The following is a 23589-nucleotide window of genomic DNA, read 5'->3' on the forward strand; positions in this document are numbered from 1 at the left end:
TCTTTGTCTCGCTGGCCCAGGTATCCCCGGCACCTAGCGCAGGCCTGGACCCTAAATTTTTGTTCGGGGAACGAATGGCTACCCCCCTCCTCCTCCCGCAGCTAGAAGACGTAAGTGAGCAGGTGGCTGAGAGGCCCAGCCCATAATGGACACTGTGGAGATTTTTAAGACACAGGAAGACCTGGGGACTGGTTACCTGGCGAGTAAGGACTGCTTCTGGACAGAGAGGGGGCAGCGGAGGCTTCAAAGGGAGGGAGGACATACAAGTGAGGGAGGGGACTGAGTGGCCCCTGGTCTCCTGGCTGTGGGTGAGGCTCCAGCCCTGGGGAGAGTGAATGTGCCCCAGACTAGGGGGGACATGGCCGACTTCCTTGTCTGTCCAAGCCGGGATGGTTTGGGTTCCATTACTGGGCCTTCCTCTAATGCTCTGATGCTTGCGGGCATTTTGCACAGTGTAGGATGCTGTCACCTCCCCATCTCCACATGCTCCCCCCACCTGCCTGCATGGCAGGCCCGTAAGATGCTTCCAGCCTGGCAAGAGGGAGGCTGAAGGCACATTAAGGCTACTCAATTCCCTTGGCTATTGTTATCTCCTCCCTCCTAGAGAGCTACAGATAGCCCCTAGTGGCCTGAGATGTGGCCTGGTGCTGGGGTGACATTTCCGGGGCCCTTCATGACTGCACTGCCTGTCACGGCAGCGGTCGTCAGTCATCTGCAGAACTGTGGCTAGGTGGCAGGGCTGCTGAGAAGCCAAAGGGACCCGGATCTGCCTGTGGCCTCTCTGGAGCGGGCACTGTGAGCCTTGGTAGGTGTTGCTGTGTGCCTTCCAGAAGATGGGTGAACTGGCCGGTGGGGAGAGCTGGTCCCTGAGCAGGAGGAGTTCGGACAGGGCACAAACAATTCTGCAGGTGGGGCAGGAGGGCCTGCCTGGGAGCTGGGGAAACACGGGAGCCCCAGGGAGGGGCCTAGCTTGCTTGAGGTCTGGTTTGAGAGCCATAGTGCAGTTTGGCTCAGTCCTTGCTGCCCTTGAATTTGGTATGGTGGAGAGCATCTCAGAAGTACACACCCAGTTCCTGACCATCTAGTGGAAAAGGGGCAGAAAGACTCTGATGGAGTCAGAGTGAGACAGGTTTCTGCTCCTGGAAAGGGGGCTCTGGTCTGTAGCCCAGCCGACGAGGCGGGTCTGGTTGGGAGATGGGTGCTGCCCCCACACTGTACAGTAATTCGATTCAGAGATGGTCTATCCTCCCAGCAGGAGACACATAATACTGAACATGTGATACAAAAACCAATCATCTCGGGTGAAAGGGGCTAGAAAATTAACCTCAATATGGAGCCTTTGGGTATAGTTAGAGTTTAGGAAGCAACCAATTTCAAACAGGATGCAAGAGGGTGGAGGTAGGTGGGTGAATTAATTCAGATGGTAATAACTAGTATAAGTAGAAACAATGAAATGTGGTTAAAAAAATACATCAAAAGTTCTTGATAGATGTGATTAAAGACTGTCTTCCAAAGGAAGAGGTGGGAGTACCATACCGAACGCTATTAAAAATAAGGGGTTCTGAGGTGCCAATGACAAAGGCAAAAGATGTCGAGTTCTTTCCCATCCTTAATTTCCAGGGCAGATATTCAAAGTTCCACCCGGCTCTGGTACTTAATGATCTAAGTGAGACCTGAGAGGCATCCGAACATTTCCAAGAGTATCTTCTCAATTGTTACTGACGCCGAACGGTATTGTGAGTTCATGCATTTCAAATCTGTGCAATGAAAATAAAATGTGAAAATTCTCCCCTGAAGGTAAATGCATCCCCCCGGTTCTCTGAAAGACCCTCTAAGGCATAAAGGAATGACAGAAGAATCTATACTGTGGATTTCTGCCAGCCTTTTGCCTTAATCTTTGATTCAATCACTGTATTTTTCCAGCATGCCGTTAGAAGTACTTCAAATCAGAGCTCCTAAGATAATATCTATAGAAAGCTGAGTTTTAAAAGGGTCTTCTAAATCATACACAGAATTTCGCATGACTACGTTTTAAAGGGTTACTAAAACTATCTTCTTAAATATGCCACTGCCTCTTATGTGGAAAAATTAACCAGAGTTAAGACTCAACCTTGGAGACCAGTCACTCACACTGGATTCAGTTGCAAGACAATACCAAACTAGAATTATAAAAAGTCACCATAGTGATATGCATGCTGTAAAAAAGTAGTTAGAAAGCAATTTATTTTGATTTTTTCCCCCATTATTTCCAGCTACAGCTCAGGATATTCGTGCTTGGAGAAACATTTTCATGCTTTCCATTTTGATCCCCCCTTCTGCTGGATACTGGCACAAAACAGCAGCTCATGGTCTATTTCTCAGGTGCTGTCCGCCACCCCACTATAACTCAAAAGTCACAGAGTTCTTATGACCATGGCGTTGATCATGAAGCAGGACAAGGGAGTATGAAAAGATGAAAACTGTTGTTTAAACACCTTTAAACACTGAGATCTGAGAAAAAGCACCAACTATATTTAATTAAAATGTATTACAAACTGTTTTGTTTGTGAACAAGTGGCAATCTGGAATTCTGGCAAAGGTCAGTGAGAAACTTTTCTCAGCGTTACTGAAGTTTACTTCATGATGCTAATGTGCAAGACATACAGATACCATTGGAGGAGAAAAATATGACCTCCGCAGTGACAAAGCACCAGGCAGTTCTGCCGTGCAGCAGGTGAAGACCCATGCTGCCCAGAAGGCGGTCCTCAGACCGGCAGCACGTGCCAACCTTAGGAATCGGAATTTCCAGCTGAGCCACATCCCTAGGTGGTTTTGACCCACAGCATCCCCGGTGCCTCAGTGACCCCTGTGCATGCATCTTTTCCTCTGTTTTTACTGCCATCCTGCTCTAGGCTTCATCTCGTGTCAGCAGGACAATACAGTATCTGATGACTCACACTCCTGCTCCTTTCCTCGGGGTAAAGTCCACATTTTCATTCCAGCCTCCAAGCCCTTCGCAATCTGTCCAATCTCTTCCCTCTTTTTGATGCCAAACGAACCCTCCACTCCTTTCAAATCCCCGTGTGGTTCTGGGCCTCTCAGACCTTTGTGTAATTCCCACTTTATTTTCTTTGAAGCCCCAGATTCAACCCTACCTCTTGCAAAAAGCCAACTCTAACCACAACGGACACCGTGATCCCATTCTCTGTGTACTCAATGTGTATGGTTTGATTAGTATGGGCTACTGCTTTATACTGTAACTTATTCCCTTTTTTTAAAATGTTTATTCATTTTTTGAGAAAGAGGGAAAGAGACAGATTGAGCAGGGGAGGGGCAGAGAGAGACAGATAAACAAAATCTGTAGCTGTCAGCACAGAGACCGATGCGGAGCTCGAACTTAGGAACTGCGAGATCATGACCGGAGCCGAAGTTGGATGCTCGATCGACTGAGCCACCCAGGCGCCCCACTTAACTTCCTTTTTAAAAGTTGAAGTATAAAACACATGTGTGTCAAGTGCACTAAGCTTAGTGTTCATTTTGATGACTTTTTAACATTCGTATACACTCGTCTCCATTTTTCTCTCTGTGTGTATGCTTTACCTACCTAAATGTATGGAGTACTGTTTAAGGCAGAAGCGTGTCTTTTCCCTAGAAAGAAGCCCCAGATCTATCTAGTCGACATCTGATATACTTTAGTCTAAATCTTTTACTGTATTCAGTCACTCTGAATAAACACTGCTGAATTGTTTGTCCTGCTACTATTCAAGAGGGAGGGAGGATATATAAACCTCAAAAAGTAGGAACAAACATTTCAATTTGAAGAAACGTGCTGAAAGAAAAGGATACACGGTGCTTCTGAGGAGACATAACAGGGCTCTGGCTGAGTGCTCCCTGCACCCTCTTTACCCATTGTGTACGTTGTCATTAGAGAACTCTAGGCAGGATCACAGCTGAGAACCCCAAGGGAGCATGCGTTCACACCAGGGACACTACCAGGAGCCAGCTCAGCTGGGTACCACACCAGGCCCAGTAATTGTGACCAAGACAGACACTGCCTTACCATCTAGTTGTAGAAAAACAAACCTAGGTAAACCAGGCAGGCATTCTGCTATGATTTGCTATGATGACAAGTGTGCCTGTTCCTCAGTTCATTGAAATGTCCACTGGCTTGGAGCTTTTTGCCAGTATTACAGAAGGTGTTGAGCTTTGGATTTTTGGCTACAGAAATGGCTCCTAGAAGATGTTGTGTGTATTACAGAGGAGGCATCTAAGACACAAGGTTCCTCCCTTCTGCTTTATGACGTGAGGTCTGTTTGGCTGACCCGAGACTACATTCTGTTAGTAAGGTTATCAGATGGGTGCTTATTTTAGGTGGCTCTTTTCCAAATCAAGGACAGCAGGATAGGCACCCAGTGTACAAGACTCATAGCATGCCTCCACCTGAAAGGCACATATTCATTAACGTTTCTGGAAGAAACAGCTTTAGTAAGAGTTCTAAATTGCACATGTATCATCTGAAATGAAGGAAGCTAAATCGTTCATAAAATAAACTAAAAGTATATTCTAAATCCATGTTAGAAACTGTACATTTGAAGGCAGAAAATAAAAAGGAGATTTGAGTAAAAATTGTACTAGTACCTGCATGGAAGATTAACTATTTCTGTGGGATGTCTGAGCGGAAGCCTTTTATAAAATAGATCTATCATTAGTCCAGGAAGTTTCAATACAAGGAACAATTCTTGCTGCCATGAAGAAACTATTACAGTAAAGAAGTAATAGCTAGAGTTTCTAGAAATATACATGAAAATTCCATGCTAACAAAACAGAAATTAAGGTGGTAAGGGAGAGTGTGGAAGAATACCATGCTTTCTGAACCAAATCTACCTCTGAATTCTTTTTTCTTATATAGTTTTTTTAAATAGGATGTACACTCACATGCAATAACATGCAGTTTAAAATGATTTATTTGACAAACTTCTGTGGCTTACATTTCAGCATTTCATCAGCTGCAAAAGTGAGGAAATAATTCATGGGCCTGGTATGCTTTTGAAAATATTTATGGTTCATAAAAATGTACATTCATATAGTTTGAAATGAACATATTTTAAGAAAGTTCAAGCATATACAAGCATTGTTTAATCTCACAAAATATATTAATTTTGTTGGGAGTATTTGCACTATAAAAGGGTCTTTAATTTACCAAAGGATTCAACACTAAGCTATATTTTAAGTTGTAATTATTTTTCCCAGTCTAAAGAGGCGGTTATGACTCATGCTATGCTCACATAGCTGCCTCTGTGCAACCATGTGGATAAGAAGAGACCCCAAAAGGGAAGAGTTCTAGAAAGAAGAGGCAGGGACAGATAATCAACCGACAGGTATCCCTTACGGAAGACTTCGGAACATCCAAATGTAAAGACACTTAAAAATGAGGGTCAGTCCTCATCTGCATTTACCTGTTCATTTTTTTTTTTTTTCTTTAATACACCCATTCATACTGGAAAATGTAATGGTCATTATTTGGCCATGAATCTTTCAAGGGGCTTGAAAGAGTCCCTATAACTATTTTTTTGGAACACTGGAATTCTCTTATGGAGAAATCTACCAGTGAAGGAAAGGGGAAATTTCAAATATCCGCAAGTATTTACCTTAGATTAATACACTTGCCAAAATAAAAGCAAGTTGCTGTTCTCCATGTTCAGAGGCTATGAGAAAGTGGTGGTTACATGCTTTACTTTGCAGCCAGAAAACACACACTGCTGTTCTAGAAAGATGAAAGGCAACACAGATGGGCTCTAGCCTTAAGAGGGTCAAGTCTACTGTTAAATTCTCCATTTTTCCTCTTTCCCAGACTTCCAGCTGGCTGCACATATACTTAAGTTATTTGCATGGCTAAATAAAACATTCCAACTTACTTCTAAGGCTTTTCAACAAGTTGTTCCTCTAAAAGAAAATAATAAATGCAAGTAATTAGAACCTAAAATGCAGTTCTAATTTGATGTCTATTTTTGGTTATTAAAATCAAAAGAAAACCTACAAACACACCACCCCGGAGTTCTCTTAAACCAATCAACAGTTCTTTGGCAATGTTAGAGTAATATGACTGCCATGCTAATTAACATACTTTATAACAAGGCTAATTAAAGTGTTGAGATAGGAAAATAACTAGAAGTGTGTTCAAGACGTTCATTTGAAACTGTCACGTTAAACCTTGTCTTTTGACAAAGTCTTTAGTAAATAAAAATATAAATGAGCAAACAATTTTTCCTTATAATAAATGAAATTATGTGGCCTTTTTCCAGTTGTAAAAACGTAACTACCACATGAAAAATTTATAGAACATAAACAGTAAGAAAATATTATGCACAATGTCCCACCATAATTTCAGTATAAATTATGTGAACAGATCAACAGAAGTCTGGAGGCGATGGCAAAAAAACAAAACAAAACAAAACAAAAGACTCCCCAAACCCCACAGAAATAGCACGGTCCATTAAGTTGAATGAGGTGTTGATAGCCCTGTAATCAATCTAAGTAATCCTTCTCCTCTTAATTTTTATGCACCACCTGTCAATTCTAGATATTACCAATTACACTAAATTCAAAAAAAAAAAAAAATCCCCAATTTTGAAAATTCAGGCAGAAAACTGAATACACCGAACAAGAGTTTGGACCAAATTTTTGAGAAAGATTCATACACACCAAATTAACTAGTTCTGTTAAAAGGCAGCTATAAAAATACACATCATCACAAGCTATACGGAACTTTAAAATCCAGTTAAGATGGAGGGAGCCTGGAATTTCTTAGTGTATCTGGAGAGCACTGTAAACCCAAAGGTAGAAGCATCTTAAGTAGAGAGCATTTCAGCATTCTGGCATGTTCAGAGTTTCTAGTGTATAGTATCTCATTAATTACAGAGCATTTCAGAAGGTGGCTACGGCCAGGAAACCTCAGAGTGGGTTCTGTCGTCACACCTGATCCCGCAGGCGGGCCAGTCTCTGGGACAGTTCATCCTGCTCGGCGGAGGCCACGCTCGTGCCCACAGAGCCGGTCTGCCCCTGCGGCAGCTCCATGTTGAGGTCTAGGCCGGCCTCGTCTGCCATTTCCTGGAGCAGCATATCCACTTGGTTCTGGGGAGTGGTCAGCGTAGTCGTGCTGCTCATCGTGTCTTCCATTTGCTGCGTCTGGACGTCCAGCGTCTCAAACTGGTGCTCAAATTTGTCCATCAAAGCAGAGATCTTCTCCAGATTCATAGTCTTCAACGTCGCATCCATCGACTTAACCACACCGGCCATCGACTTGGTCACCTTGCCCATCGTCACCGCCGTCTGGACTCTGGCAGCCACCGCATCGACCCGCGCACTCATTCTCAAGAAATTCACCGCTTGGTTCTTCTGGCGAATGGCATTTTCGGCGTGTATCCTCGCCACTTCCATGTTGCCCTTCTGAATGGCCTTTTTAATCTTGGCCTTTTCGGCCTTTTCCTCCTTGTCGCATTTTTTGGCACTCCTGCTGAGTTCTTTGGCGGCGAACTTTAGGTTGAACAGGTGTTTCTCCATGTTGGACATAGTCGGACGGTTCCTAGGGGTCTGTGGCCAGGGCCAATATGAGCGCGGAAGAGGGAGAAAAAGGCAGGTCCGCTCCCGGCCGCCGCTCCTTTGTTTTGGTCCCACTTCCTGTTTCTACGGCGCGCGGCGCAGACGGTGACGTCAGAGCCCGGCGCCGGGGCGGGGCCTGCGGGACGGAAGGCGCTTGGGGGTGGGGCGGGGGTGGGGCAGGGGCGGGCCTGAGGGACCCAAGGGGCCGGGGGACGCCCTCTGAGGCGGGGCTCGGGCCGCACCACGCAGACGCGGACGGACGCATACGGGGGGACGCTGCCGGTGCCGACCAGGGCGCTTGTTTTCTACGCTCCGTTTTACAGACATTCAAGCATTAGTAAATTGACAAAAATGAGTGTCCATGCACACTTGGGAATTAATCTACCGACGCAGGCAGGCTGTGTCTAGAACTCCCCGTAAAAAAAATCTCCGAGGTCCAACTTGGCAGGGCTTCAGGTGTGTCTGGGCAGGGGGCTAAAAACCGTCAGCCAGGTCTGCAGACCAGCGCTTTATTTGCCCGGGTAACTTCCACTTCCTCAGGGGAACCTGAACCGTGGTTCATTAATTCATTAACAAAACAAAACAAACCTGCATCACCGACTTGCTTCTCAATTTCTGACTACAGTTTGGAAGGGAATATTGTGATATCCTTTTACTGCAATGGGTGAAAATACCTTCAGAACCGTGGACCACCATATTCATACGGTAGCTTTAAGTTCAGCTTATAGGTGCTTTGCCAGCAACTGTCATCCATCTTTTGCTGACACAATTCTATCTATTTGATGTTTTATAAATATCCAAGGAACTTCACTCACATTTAAATTTGACAGGCTACATTGTCATTTTAAATTATGCAAGCAGAGGATGGTGAAGTATTGGGACCGACACCCACTGGCATACATCAAAACTGTCACTTGGTATTATACCCTTAAAAAACTCAGGCTTTGCAATGGCGGCAATGTGTGCTATAGCTTTTTTTTTGTTTTAGAAAGATTCCTCAGATACAGCAATAACAAAATACAAGAAGGCCCAACCTGCCCTAATGAGCTAGGTTGAAAATGAAGAGCGAGAGCTAGTTCTGTTCAGAGAGAATTTTAATCCAGAGTCATACCATCCCGTTCGGTTTCCTGTGGTAACTTGCAAACCGTCTTGCACCACAAAGTAAGGGGGTGCGCGTGTCACATGCATCTTCTTAAACCACAGCTCTGATTAGATCACTCATGTGCTCCAAAATCTGGGCAAAAAGGCTGAACTTCTCTGTGAGGCATACTGGGTCCCCACCTTCTTTTTCTTTCCTTCCCCTCTGTGCCAGTCAAACCCGACTGAAGCATGGAAGTCTATGATCATTTGTGTCACTTGATCAGTGTGGAGAATGAGGCACGCTCCTCCCTCTGTGTACATTGTCCCTGTTGCCTGAGCTTCCACCCCACATACCTCTGCCTATTGAGATCCTGACATTTCTTAAAAGCCCCCTCCTCCATGAAGCCTTCCAGGATCCCTCTCCTCTGTGCTGCCTCTGTACTCTGGACCTCTGCCTTAGCACACAGGGCATAACTCCTGGAACTGGGTCTGTGGGTTCAGGGCACTACTATATTATGAACCACATGGAGGTAGAGAACAGTTTTATTCCTTTCCCCCTAAGGAACCCAGCAAGCTCTCTTCACAAAATAGGCACTGAGTCCAGTAAGACTTTGCTAAATTGAATTGTGGTTGAGAGGAGCTAGAACATTATCCTAGTTAGCAGCTTAGCCAAGATTACTTTTTTTCCCCAAAGCAGAACTCTTTCTTCACATGGGACACTTCTAGAAACAATAGAAAAAAACAAATAAAAGGAAATCTGTTTGAAGTGGGGGTAGAGGACCTACGTCTCCTTCTCTGCTCACCCCCACCCCCACTCACCCTCCCTTTCTTTTGGTTTCCTTTCAGTTAGCCAAATGGTTCCTTGACATATTCTTTAGTTTGCCCAATGACAAATTCTAATCAGGTGAGAGGGTTTGGAGCATAATCACGAGAAACTCTGATAGATGAGGAGGATGAGGACAACAAACATTTATTAAGTACTGATGTGCCAAGCATTGTTCCAAGCACTTCACATGTCACCTTCACAAACCCTCTGGGGTAGATGCTACTAACGTCTCCGATGTACCGGTTAGGAAACTGAAGTACAGAGAGCTAGGCAACTGGCCTGTGACCACACATCTGCTACGTGTTAGGAATAAGATTCCGTGGGAGCGCCTGGGTGGCTAGCCCGTTAAGTGACCGACTCTTGGTTTCGGCTCAGGTCAGGATCTCACAGTTATTGAGTTAGACCCCAACGTCAGGGTCTGTGCTGACGTTGTGGAGCCTGTTTGGGATTCTCTCTCTTCCTTGCTCTCTGCCCCTCCTCCCACTCAAAATAAATAAATAAACTTAAAAAAAAAAAGTAAGAAGATTCCATGGATATAATGAGACCAGTATAATAAGGAGGACTCCAAGCAGTTAATAAGAATAATAGACTGATCATCTTTGGCTTAAAAGAATAAGGTGACTTAGCTGTTCTTTTGAGAAGACTGAGGAGTTGCATGGACTCTAAGGTTGATGTGACCTAAGTTAAGGTTGCTAAAAGCAATTAACGCCCCCTGAAGCTACTGTCACTGACTGATGGCAAGTCTCCTCTCTGGGCCGGTCAGTCTAGAGCATGGGGTATGGTTCCAGAAGCCATATTTTCAGACAGCAGGAACAAGGAGGGGCCAACTTCACCTTTGGCCAGTGCCCCTCCTCCCCCTGAGCTGGGTAGCAGCAGTCCTTAGGCCTCATCCTCTTCTCTCCTCTATCAATACCCCAGCCATCCCCATTGTGTTCAGTATGATCTATAGCTAACACTCACTCGTGCATTTCGAGAGCAAGTTTCCTTCTGAGCTCAACTCAGAACTCCTGAGTTCTCCCCAACTGTCTCCCCAACTGTCTCCTGACACTGGAGAATTTGGGGTGCCAGACTGTTTGGCAACTCCTCCAATTGACTGAACTCTCAGTCCTTCTCCCGAAAACCTGCTCATCCTACCTATGAAATGGCACCTCTGTTCACCCAGTTACTTGCTCGAGCCAGATTCTTAGGAATCATCCTGATGACTCCCTTCTCTACATCTATCTACATTCTATTGCTAAGTTTTCCATTCTTTCCATTCCATTGAGGGTGTAAGCCTTCAGGGTCTGTTTCAGACTAGCATGCTTTCTTTTTGTGTATCTAGGAAAGGGGAGATTATTTTGAGTTTATGTAAGATTATCAAGGAACCTTTGTCCTATGGCAATTCTGACTGCACATGGGAATCTTCTGGACTCAATTCATGGTGTAAAGAAAGAATACAGACCTTCCTTGATTTACGATGTGCTATATCCCAATAAACCCATCATAAGTTGAAAATACCCTAAGTTGAAAATGCATTTAATACATCTACCCTATTTAAATTTTTTGAGTATTTATTTATTTGAGAGAGAGAGAGAGAGAGAGCAAGCATGAGTGGGGAAGGGGCAGAGAGAGAGAGAGAGAGAGAGAGAATCTGAAGCAGACTCTGCATTGTCAGCACAAAGCCCGACATGGGGCTTGAACCCATGAACTGTGAGATCATGGCCTGAGCCGAAGTCGAACACTCAACCGACCGAGCCACCCAGGTGCCCCAATACACCTAACGTATTGAACATCATACCTTAGTCGAGCCTGCCTTAAACGTGCTCAGAATACATCCATTAGCCTGTATTTGGGCCAAAACATCTAACACAAAACCTATTTTATAATCAAGTGTTGAGTATCTCATGTAATTGACCGAATGCTCTACTGAAAGAGACATACACAATGGCTGCAGAATGGCTGCAAGGGTATTATCCTTGTGATCATGTGGCTGTCTGGGAGCTGTGTCACTGCGAGGCACTTTACTGCACATCGCTAACCTGGGAGAAGGTCCAAATTCCAAGTATGGTTTCTACCGAACGTGTATTGTTTTCACATCATTGTAAAGTTGAAAAGTCCTGAGTCGCAACATCGGAAGTCCTGGACCCTCTGTAAACAGTGTACGATCGTGGGACTAGTCAAAGCTTCTACAGTACCTTATAACACCCCGATCCAAAGTAGAAACTTTCTTCTTAGGGACTCTAAGAAAATTTTGATTAGAGTACAGATATCTCTAGAAAACTGTGAGTCAAGCCAGTTAATTATTTTTACCATAAAATGGGGAAGAAAAATGTTTTAATTTGGTTCATACGGCCTATTCTGTTTCTTTCTTCCTTTGAACCAATACCAATGGCTAAACTTGAGATATTTTAGCGGGTCCTACGGCTTGAGTTCATTGGAAAAGAATCATTTGCTAAATCTAAAGACATTCCAAAATAAAAGAAGGAACTAAATATATATGGAAAATAATTTTATTGTGTGTGTTAAAATCCTACTTCTCACAGGTAGTTTTCCAGGGGGGTTGAAACGTTATGCCTTGAATTCTCTTTTAGAGTTCCTCTTCACTTCCCACAATTGTACCTATGTATGTATCTGTGATTATCTCAGCAGCAGTGTGCCCTTTCCGATTTTCCCATGGTGACATTTTGTTTCTTGACCTGGTACCAGTCAACCTCTGGGACACACAGATGCTTAATACATTCCTGTTGAATGTATGAATGCATACAAAGAACATGGCATTGGATATATATCTTCTTGGTAACCATTTTAAGGGCTACATTACATACACTGTATTACTGTATATATTATATATATAATTGTTTCTATCACCTTTTAATTTTGGAACACGGCTATAATTAAAAACTCCGAGACTCCTCACACCTTGGGAAATTGCAAAGTCATGGTACCTCAAACTATGTTAACGTGATGTCAATGTTTTAAAATGAGTACAAGGAAGAGTTAGAAACAGGAAAGTTGCATTTGAGTGGACTTCTGCATTGCTGTGCATACAGGCTGGTAACGCCTAGATTTTTAGTCCCGATGGTGGTGCAGGGAGTTAACACTCTTAGGAGTACCCGAATTCCCTATGTCCTGATGGTCTAATTTGGGATCTACCAACTGTACTGACATGGGGGTGCTCGTGTTTCCTCTCTATACTGAATAACTTACCCGTGTGATGACAGGCTGGAAATTAAATCTAGATACTCCTGGCTTTCTAAGGATAGTCCAGGATTTCTTTTGGTGTCGAGTGGGGCGATGATCACCTTGTCCTAGATGTTCAGAGAACTGGGTGGGAGGCTCCAGATTCCTTCCCAGTCCTCTTTGCAATAAAGAAAGATCTAGATTTAGAAAAAAATCAATGGCAATACTTTTTTTTTTTTTAAGTAATCTCTAAATATTAATTTTTCTGCTTGGGTTTTGTTAAAGCATAACTCTACACTCTTTTTAGTTCAGTCTTATTTTAAGATGATTTTGGATCTTCTCAGCAAAGGAAGCAATGGGAAAGCAGAGGGAGAGGCATGCAGTGTGGTCCTGACTGAGCAAGGGGCCTGGGGCTCTTTTTTTCTGTCCTGGGCAGCGCTATCAGCTCTCCTTGCTGGGCCTCATTTCTTCATTTATAAAACTGGAAAGGGAGAAATTATGATCGTAACAGTGGGTAATAAGGTCTGCATCAGGTCTTGGCACCAGGAAGGACTGTTCCAAACCACTAAATTAAAAAAAAAAAAAATCCCTCAGAATAATTCAGGCAAAGTCTCGAAATAGCGTGTTCTGGCAAAGATATAAAGCAACGAAGACTCTCATAACACTCCTGCTGGGAATGTCAGTGGATATAATCTCCTTGGGAAAAACTGCATTACCTAATAAAGTTAAAATATGCATCCCCTATAAGCACCAATTCCTTATCTGATTATCCACCCTAGAGAAACTCTTGTACCTGTATACCAGGTTACAGAACAAAATGTTCACAGCATCATTATTCGTCATAGTCCAAACCTGGAAACAACCCAATCGTCCATGAACAGAACAGAAAAATAAATTGTGGTGTATTTTTATAATCGAATACTATATAGTAATGAAAATAAATAGCTATCACCATACTCAACATATGAATAAATCTTAAAACCTTAATTTGAGAGAAAGAATCAGACCAAAATGGTATAGGCTGCTTAATTTCATTAAAAAAAAAATCCTGAAACAGTCTGCACAGATTCACTGTACAACTTACTAAGAGAAAAACGTGTATTATCTAAATTGTCCTTTTCCCAGCAATTTGTGATGGACGTTTGCAGATCTCACAGGGGACATGTGGAGTAGATTCAGCGAAAACAGAGAAGGCAGTCTGTGTCTATTTCTGTGTTACTCCTCCGTTTACAGAATGTTCTGTAGAAAGAAAACCTACTCCTTCGATGGGGTTCCTGCCTCAGAGGGAGACAAGAATATGAGTAGAAACTAAACTACGGAAGGAAAACAAAGACCTGAAATATTTTCTGTCTGTGAAACAAGCAATATATTCCTCTTTCCAATCACCGTTCCCTCTTTCACCAGAAATCTTTATTATGCTTTTTTTTTTCTTTTTAAGAAAAACTTATTTCCCTGCATAGAAACACACGGTAATATCTAGTACTGCCTGGCTGTCTAATGGGACACTGGTAGGTCGTCCTGCAGACACAATGTGGGATGGAAAGCAATTTCACAGCTAAAGATCTAGGGCAAATGGGCAGGGGGGCCACACTGGCCTGCCCAGGCTGCGTGCGCGGCCACTCTGCAGGAAGTGGCTGTTCTCACATCACTTTAAAAAAAACTTGAGCATTAAGCTTACAACCTGCGAGTTAAAAAATCGTTAATGTGCACACAAGACAGCGAATTTTGTTGCACACTAAAACCTTCTCTTGTCTTCCTGTTGGTGCACCTTGTGTGTATAATGTAAACAGATCATCAGAAGCTGAGAGCTTCCCCAGGGCTATTTTGGACTGAGTAGGGGGAGCTGGTGGGGGTGGGTCTTTACTGCTGCTTCCGGGAACCAGTACGTGCTGTTGACGCACCCGTATCCCTCATCAGTGCTGGATCTGATCTGCCATGTGACACAGCTTTTAAGTCACATCATCTCACAGTTAAATGAAACTTAAGTGACTTAAAATATTCATGTCCACAGAATAGACAGTACTAGTTCTAAGGAATCGCATATTCTGAGAACCATTTGAAGTCTTTTCAATTCTGGTTTAACCCCTACAATATACAAAAAGGAAGGAGTCATTGGCCATTAGTGCCCCTGCAAGGCTGAGCCTGGGAATTCCTTTTGGTCAAGGAAAAGCTGCAATTCAGCTTTTAAGCCAGAACATAAAGACTGTCAGTTTAAGCTGGTATCTTTAGTTAAGCAAAACCATATTAGAAACCAAATACAGGGGCGCTTGGGTGGCTCAGTTGGTTAAGCATCCAATTCTTGATTTCCACTCAGGTCATGGTCTCAGGGTTGTGAGACTGAGCCCTGAGTCGGATTCTGTGCTGAATGTGAAACCTGCAGGAGATTCTCTCTCTCTGCTGCTTCCCTGCTCCTCTTTCTCTAAAACAAAAACAAAAACAAAATAAAGAAAAGAAACCAAATATAACTTAATTCAGGGAGTCCTACTAGAAATAATTTATTTTTTAACCCTCTGTTTACATTGTATAAATCCCTACGGCGAGGCAGAATATTTCTTGTTGCTTCTATACTACTACAACGTACTATTACAGGATTCATTTTTCTCCGAGACAGTGAACACTGGTGGCTTAATTAAAGCAAGCCAAAGATAGATACATATCTTGTAAGTGTTAACTTTAAAATGGTTTTGAACTAAGCCATCAAGTGCCAGATACCTCAACTAAAATATAATGGATATGCATTCTTGTTCTATAATCTTCAATGGGGCTGGGCTAGAATCTTCCAGCTCGTGCCCAAAAATATTTAGTGAGTTCATGGCTCAGGGATGGGAGACAAGTAATCAGCAAACGCGATGCATGTATTAATGTTCCATAAAGCAGAGGTATTTATTTCCCCCGGTGTTTCTTCTCGTGGAAGGTTCTGCACAACTGGGGCATCAAGGTGCTGGCTGAGCTTTTCCACTAAGATAAGTTCAACATGTAGTGGTTTCTTTTCCAGGAACTACCAGACTGCCTCAGGACATGATTAACCATGTCCTAAATATAATAAGTCCCAGCCAAGATTAACATCTGGAAAATAAGACCTAATAGTAAATCTTAGCAAACTGCAGGAAAAGGAAAATGTATTTTTATGAGTAGTTTAGGGGTTAAAGGAGAATTTTCAAAGCTAACTGAATTGCAACTTATGCTACAGGGTGAAACTTTGTGAATTCCTCCAAGTCATTTACAGGAAATAGAATAAGGACACCAACACAAATTGCATTCAACATGGTTCCTGCTCACTGGAAGCATCCTAGGGTTTCCTTTCTGCAGCTGCTCACAATGGTGTGTCTGTGAAGGTACCATCCTGGCAGGTCCCACTATCTGCCCCAGGTCCTTGCAAGAAAGCTGACCTTTAGAATCTAACTGGAAGCGTGTGGTTGAACAAGGGTGGAGAAAGGAGGAGTAGGGACTTCTGGACGAGGCAAGCCTTCTGAGAAGGGGTACCGCCTGGGCTCTCTATTTTCAGAGACCAAGTATATGCTGATTTGTTCAGACCACACCATTTGTCAGAGGAAGAAATGGGATTGGCCCTTCCAATCTACATTTACCTGATGCTGAGTTTCTTACCTGAAAAGAGATCTGAGACGTTTTTAACATGTTCAATGCAGGATAATAAAATTTTTTTCACAAATGACCTATTAAGTCTCGTAGATTTTAGAAGAAGTTATATTTAGTCCCTGCATGGATCTTGGCAAAGTATAGCAATTTCTTTCTTAGCAGTTACCACCTGCCTCAGGTAGCTTGGTACGAAGACTCTTTCATTTCTTCTTCCCAGAAATGATGCAGAACATTCACATTAATGCAAAATATTAATTCCAGATTCATAATAATATAAAATAGATTAAGAAACAACGGCATACTGTCCACTTAATTGTTGTTATATGAATAAAACTGCTAGTGAGCAAATGGAAATTCTCTTCGTGCTTAGATTTCCTCAATCTAATATAATAATAGAATAAACTTGGACTTGAAAGGTAGCTTTTCATTGATATCATGCATTCTAATTATTATGTGATCGATGTGGTCCAGTGTAAAAGAAGATATGTAATTCTAACCACTGACACCATGCACTATCTCAAAGAAGGCTTTTTCCTTTCTTCCTGTTTTGAGGGCTTTCTTTAATGTGAAATTGTCAAAGGGCAGCTTCCTTACTGGCTAAATCCGATTTAAAGGCTTTAACTAAATTTCTTGATACTGTGAACACATTCTTGTTGTTTACTGGGCGGAGGGAAGTAGTTCTACGACGTTCTGCCATGATATATACAGTTTTCTCTGAGACAGTGAACACGTCTGCCCTAAAGGAGGCCACGAGGTAGTAGCTATGAATATTTCATGCTTTTAAGGGCTGAGTAATAGTTCATCGTATGTACAGACCACATTTTGTTTCTCCATTCACATGACAGACATTTGTGTTGTTTCCACTTTCTGGCTATGTTGAATAATGCTGTCATGAACAGATAGCGTGCCTTTACCCGAGCTTTACAGGAAAATCAATTCTGTATACCTGAGAATGGCAGGCTATGAATGGTACAGAACACAGAGAAAGGAAAGTTATAAAAGTCCATTCGTTTAACTATTTTCTGAACACCTGCTATGAGGCAGGCATGGCTCCAGGCACAGTGGCACGTATGCAATAATTCCATGTGAGCAGTCGAACTGGCACACGAACCATCCACAAGGAAGACTTTAAAAACGTGGTTATAAAGAGGTTAGAGTGGGAGAGAGAGCCAAAGCATAAGAGACTCTTAAAAACTGAGAACAAACTGAGGTTTGATGGGGGGTGGGAGGGAGGGGAGGGTAGGTGATGGGTATTGAAGAGGGCATCTTTTGGGATGAGCACTGGGTGTTGTATGGAAACTAATTTGACAATAAATTTCATATATTAAAAAAAATAAAAAATAAAAACGTGGTTAGGTTTATTATTCATTCAACAAACATTTAATGAGACGTTACTGTATCAGGCCCTGCATGGAGAGGAATAACTCAAAATGCCACAGAAGTAACTGTTTGTAAAATTACCTGCCAATTTCCATGATGATTATTTTTTAGAGAAATTAAGACATATTTTCAGCATGAGAATCATATTCTGAATCCGTATTTTTGCTTTTTCATTTTTTCCTCTCTTTCCTCTTTTAAACTGATTTTAAAAGTAAGAATATGCAAAATGTGAAATGTTAGGAGTCTTATACTGAAAACTATCCACAGCGTAATTACTGTGACCACACTCAATTCAAACACACAGATATGCCGGAATTCACTGTATAGGGAAAGGAATATGAAGTTCTATAGAGCAATTGTTCACTACTTTTGATGGAGTCTCTCCCCCTTGCCTTGGAATTAAATAGAAAGGCCCTGAAATTAGGAAATTCAAATTATCAGCAGTCTCCAAATGAATTTTACTCAGGAGTCCAAGTTAAGATCTAACAAGCTAGTTGCAACAGAGGATCTGAATATAAAGTGCATTTGAAATGCACAATTCAGTGTGTTTCACATATTCAGAGTTGTGTAACCATCTCCATGATTATTTTTAGGACATTTTCATCACTCCAAAGGGAAACCTTGTACCCATTAGGCAGTCACTCTTCATCGGTCCCCTCACCCTCCCTCAACGCTATGCAACCCTAATCTACTTTCTGTCTCTAGATGTCTATTCTGGGCATTTCCTATAAATGGAATCATACAGCATGTGGCCTTTTGTGTCTGCCTTCTTTCACTTAGCATCATGTTTTCAAGGTTCTCCGAGGTTGCAGCTTGGATCAGTGCTTCATTCCTTTTTATAGCTAGCTAATCATCCATTATATGGATAGACCCATTCATAATGTTTACCCATTCATCAGTTGATGGGTATTTGGGTTGTTTCCACTTTCTGGCTCTTACGAATAATGCTGTTATGAGTATTTGTCTTGAAGTTTTAGTATGGATGTGTTTTCAGTTCTCTTGAATATATATCTGGGAGGGGAACTGATGGGTCATATGGTAACTCTGATTCACTTTTTGTGGAACTGCCAGACTGCTTTTGGAAGCAGTCCTACCATTTTATATTCCTACCAGCAATATGTGAGCGTTCCAATTTCTCCACATGCTTGCCAACGTTTGTTTTTTATTTGGCTTTTCTATTATAGCCATCCCAGTGGCTGTGAGGTGGTTTTACTTTGCATTTCTCAATGGCTAATGCTACCGAGCATCTTCTCATGAGTTTATTGGCCATTTACATATCTTATTGGGGAAATGTCTATTCTGCTCCTTTGCTCTTTCTAAAATTGATAAAAGTATTAATGTTAAAGTTATTTCTATAGTTATTATTGAACTGTAGGAGTTATTTCTATGTTCTGGATCCAAGTCCCTTATAAGATACATGATTTACAAATATGTCCCCCCTTCGGCTGTGAGTTGTCTTTCCCTTTCTTAAACCCCCAGGACCTCTATAAAAAAACTATCCCAGCTTTCATTTGCAAACCATACTCATGATAGGAATTGGATGGAAATGGAAGGTAAATGGAGTGGCTTCAGAATCTGAGAAAATGGGTGCCCTTGTGAAAATCCACTTATTTATAAGCTTAGAGCCAGGCCTCATCACTTTTACAATTTAGCATCTGGCCACGTCTGGCACACACGTGTGAACTTGAACTTTTAAGAAATAATCTCTCAGATCTTTAGGTTTGGGTTTTTTTTTTTTTAATGTTTATTTACTTTTGAGAGACATAGTGTGAGTCGTGGACGGGCAGAGAGAGAAGGAGACACAGAATCTGGAGCAGGCTCCAGGCTCCAAGCTGTCAGCACAGAGCCCCCAACGAGGGGCTTGAACTCACAGACGCCGAGATCATGACCTGAGCCGAAGTCAGACGCTTAATCAACTGAACCACCCAGGCACCCCATTACATCTTTAGGTTTAAGATTTGAAATACTGGATAAATCAAGTAATAATCTGGCATGATAGAGTCCTGTGTAAACTTAGGTGATTTTGTTTCCTCCTCTTTGGATCAGTACGAGGATTAATTTGTTAACTTATGAAATGTGCACAGAATAGTGCTCCACATGGTAAATTTCTATAACTATGAGCTATTTTGTAGCTACCTTTTGAAGGTTAGAAATACAAGACATACCTCTAAGTCTTTCTGAAGCTGTACACTTTGTTAATTCTTGTATTTGGTGGTTTTCAATCTGAGGTCCTTGGGTTCCTTGGAAATATTTCAAAGAATTCATCAAATACTTAAGAGAATTGCAATAAAAACCTCTTACAGGCAAATGTCGTATGTGGCATGTTATACTTATGCAGTATCACTGATGTGTTAATCTGTGTTGCTATGTAATTTATTTTTTTCTATGTTTTCTGATCACATTTTTACACATGTATTTTCCTCCCCCTACATTTCACTATGAAACGTTTCAAACATACAACCTGAAGTAATTTCATAGTGGATGCTTGAGTACCCACCATCTAGATTTTGCGATTACCATTTTACCATACTTAAAAAATCACCTATCTCTTATTTTTGATACATTTCAAAGAAATTGCAGACATCAGTTCGCTTCCTCCTAAATACTTCAGCATGCAGATTTTTGTCTACAGATCAGCATTTGTTCACAATTTTTTTCTGTTGATGTAAAACTTAGGTTGAAAGAAACACAAATCTTGAGTGCACATTTGCTGAGTTTTGATACATGTGAACACCTGTGTGACCCCATCCCTCACCAAGCTATTCTGCACACATTTTCAACTTCTTGCAGATGTGCTGCTGTGCTGGGAGAGGGGCTGTGGCAGTGCACTGGCCGTTGTGTAGACGGCACAGCACCTGTCCAGCAGTATAACCATGAAGGTAGGTCCCCGTGAGGCACAGACGAGGGACCTCTGCTGCAGAGAGGTCCAGCCCACAGGGGAGCCCAGGCTCTCATCACACGGCAACTGTCACAGGTGAAAATGTGGCACAGAATAGATTTCTGTCTTAAAGACTGTATCTGTGCATTTAAAAATTTAAAGATCTAAGAACTTAAGTGTCTATCAGACACTTTTTAGAAGTGTGAGTGGGCTATTAGGAATTCAATTTGGAAGAGAATTTCTTGCTCTTCTCCTTTTCACATGCTGCATAATTTAACTTAAAATGTTTCTTGTGATTACAGAGCAAAAAAAAAAAAAAAAACCCTTATTTTTGCTACTATTTGTTATTACTCATCTGCATAAACCAGAGCGTTTCCAAACACCCTGCCCCCAGCAGGAAGAAACTGGATGCTGAGCCCTCATGAAAGATTCAACGGTCATCTATGTGCACTGAGTTTCAATTTCGTTTTTATCAAAATGGCCACATAGATCTTATGATAAGTAAATGTTATCAATGCGAACATCTAAAATAACTTTCACTCTAATAAAATACCACTTTGGTTTGATACAGTTATTCTAATAAAATGCCACTTGGAGTTGGTATTTGATGCAAGTTGCCTTTGGTCCTGCTGTTACAGCTTTGGAAGCTGGCCTTAGTCTTTATTTAAAAAAAAAATTTTTTTTTTAACGTTTATTTATTTTTGAGACAGAGAGAAACAGAGCATGAACGGGGGAGGGGCAGAGAGAGAGGGAGACACAGAATCGGAAGCAGGCTCAGCCCAGAGTCGTCAGCCCAGAGCCCGACGCAGGGCTCGAATTCACGGACCTCGAGATCGTGACCTGAGCTGAAGTCCGACGCTTAACCGACTGAGCCACCCAGGCACCCCTGGCCTTAGTCTTTAAAGTGGGCCCCGGGAGTGTTTCTTGGCACTCACTGAGCCACCGCAAAGGAGCACGGGAGAGGTTAAGGGTGTTGTGAGGTTCCTCATTGCTGCTGACCCCCTCTTCACTACTGGCACCCCTCACAGGACACTGACAAAAGTCCTATTTCTAGAAATAATTGGGGACATACAGCTAAGGCAGCAAAAACATTATTATAACACTTTTTTTTTTTTTTTTTTACCATATATAGCTCAAAGGCTTGATCTTCACAGCTTCAAAATGAATCTAACAATATCTACTGAATGGGAAACACCAGAAACTACTATGACGTGCCGGAAGGGACAGGACTTGGAGCCCCATCTCAGCATCCTCTCTTTATAAGAAGCCTGAAGATTCAATGAGATGATGCAGGGGAACCCACTAGGATCCTCCACTCAAGGGAGTAGTTTTCCTGAAAGATTTGAAACATTTGTTTACACATATGAGATAGTCAGGATCTCTGATCCTGATACCTGGCACAGAGCTTTTGAAACTCTTGTAAATTCCTAAGTGATAAGAGCACTGGGAGCATTTTCCATTCTAATATTTGGTCATGGGCCCCCGTTCTTAACACTGCGCTCCTAAATCCCTTGTACCTTCCTGTGTGATAGGAGTGTCTTTTGTTTCAATGAGGCGACTCTGGGTGGGCTCCCTGATGGGGCTGGTCACCAGAAGGACCAAGCCATGACTAGAAGCTTGGCTTCAGCTCCTGCCTACCCCATCCTCCAGGAAGGGAAGAGGGGCTGGAGTTAAGGACAGTTCATGCCTACATGGTGAAGCCTCCATAAAAATCCCAAAGTACAAGGTCTGGAGAGGTTGGTGAACACATGCATGTACCGGGAGGGTGACACGTCCCAATTCTATGGCGACAGAAGCTCCTGTGCTCGAGACCCTCACAGACCTCGCCCTGTGCATCTCCTCGTGTGGCTGTCCATGTATATCCTTTATCACTTCCTTTAATTAACCAGTAAATGGAAGTAAGTGACCTTGAGTTCTGTGAGTCGTCAGTAGTAGAGCAGAAGCTATAGATAACCTGGAGACCTATCGCTTGGGACTGGCGTCTGAAGTCGGGGGCAGCCTCGTGGGACTGAGCCCGCAACCTGTGGGATCTGACACGGTCTCGGGGTAGACAGCATCTGCACTGAGTTAAATTGTAGGACACCCAGCTGGTGTCGTGGGGAATCACTTGGTGTGGGAAAACACCCCACACATCTGCTGTGAGCGGTGTTGTGCATGTGTATCAGGTGAGTGTGAGAAGGAGACACAGGAGAAGAAGTGCAGGCTTCCTACTCACACAGAAGCCCTGGTGTTAAGCAAGCCCTCTTAAAAATTCCTTCTCAGGGCAGGGTTTCCAAACGGGCACGGAAGAAAATGGAAACAACCAGGGGCTGACCGACTGACTCTGGGGTATTTGGTCCATCTACTTTGTCCTGCCACTGATGCCATGCTTCATACCCACAAGAAATGGACTGTACTGCCCATAAAAGGAACGCGTCCAATTCTGCAGATCAAGAAAATGAATCTGACAATACATTTGGCTAGAAATAAAGATCAACGTGAGTGTTAAGGACAATGTGTAGGTGCACCCAGTTGGTTGATTATATATTCAATGGATTCGACAGGGTGTAGTAACATGGACATTTTAAATTACAGCTTCGTTGACTTGAAGATGACCTCAAAAAAACAGCTTTGCAGCTGAGACTTCATGTTTGCTAATAATTTCCTGATTGTCCTGAAAGCTTAAATCTGGGGACTTGGGAGCCATGAGAACAAAATCAGTCCTAGAGAGTAAATGTAGTCAATGCGGTCAATGTGGTCCCCAAGACTCTTGAGAGATGGCCAAAGGCAGACAGGGGCATAGCAGAAAATCACTGTACCTTTCTTGCAATTCTTTCCTTTTTTTCTGGAATATTCTCTCTGAGAGTATTCTAAAACCCATTATTCAAATGGATGCACTCCCAGAGGTGCTTATCATGTAAACAATCAGTACAAAGCACTGGGACCTGCACTGAGCAACAGAGTTTCAAGCTACATTAAGCAAAGTCTGATTTTATAAACCTGTTCTAAAGATCCAATTTTCTCTGATTTGCTTTCTCCCAAAATAGCTGTTTCCATGGCTACATAATCACTTATTATTAGGACTTAGAGGAAATGCATTTTGGGGGATAAT

At 42.5% G+C, this 23589-nt stretch overlaps 2 protein-coding genes across 6 annotated transcripts in view; both read right to left on the reverse strand.

Annotated features, from left to right (window-relative positions):
- Positions 1 to 23589, reverse strand: part of GNAL (G protein subunit alpha L) — a 156115-nt gene that overhangs the window by 17781 nt on the left and 114745 nt on the right. The gene's annotated exons all lie outside the window — the stretch shown is intronic.
- CHMP1B (charged multivesicular body protein 1B) lies at positions 4926 to 7670 on the reverse strand. The gene has a single exon (XM_019433868.2). The coding sequence runs from the start codon at positions 7546 to 7548 to the stop codon at positions 6949 to 6951; it is 600 nt and encodes a 199-aa protein (XP_019289413.1). The 5' UTR covers positions 7549 to 7670; the 3' UTR covers positions 4926 to 6948.

This window comes from Panthera pardus, unplaced genomic scaffold, assembly GCF_024362965.1.
Source record: "Panthera pardus isolate Hobbes unplaced genomic scaffold, ASM2436296v1 HiC_scaffold_15, whole genome shotgun sequence".
NCBI lineage: Eukaryota > Metazoa > Chordata > Mammalia > Carnivora > Felidae > Panthera > Panthera pardus.

Bases quoted from the DNA above. Each gene is read 5' to 3' on its own strand.
- CHMP1B (XM_019433868.2), bottom strand. From the start codon at position 7,548: ATGTCCAACATGGAGAAACACCTGTTCAACCTAAAGTTCGCCGCCAAA.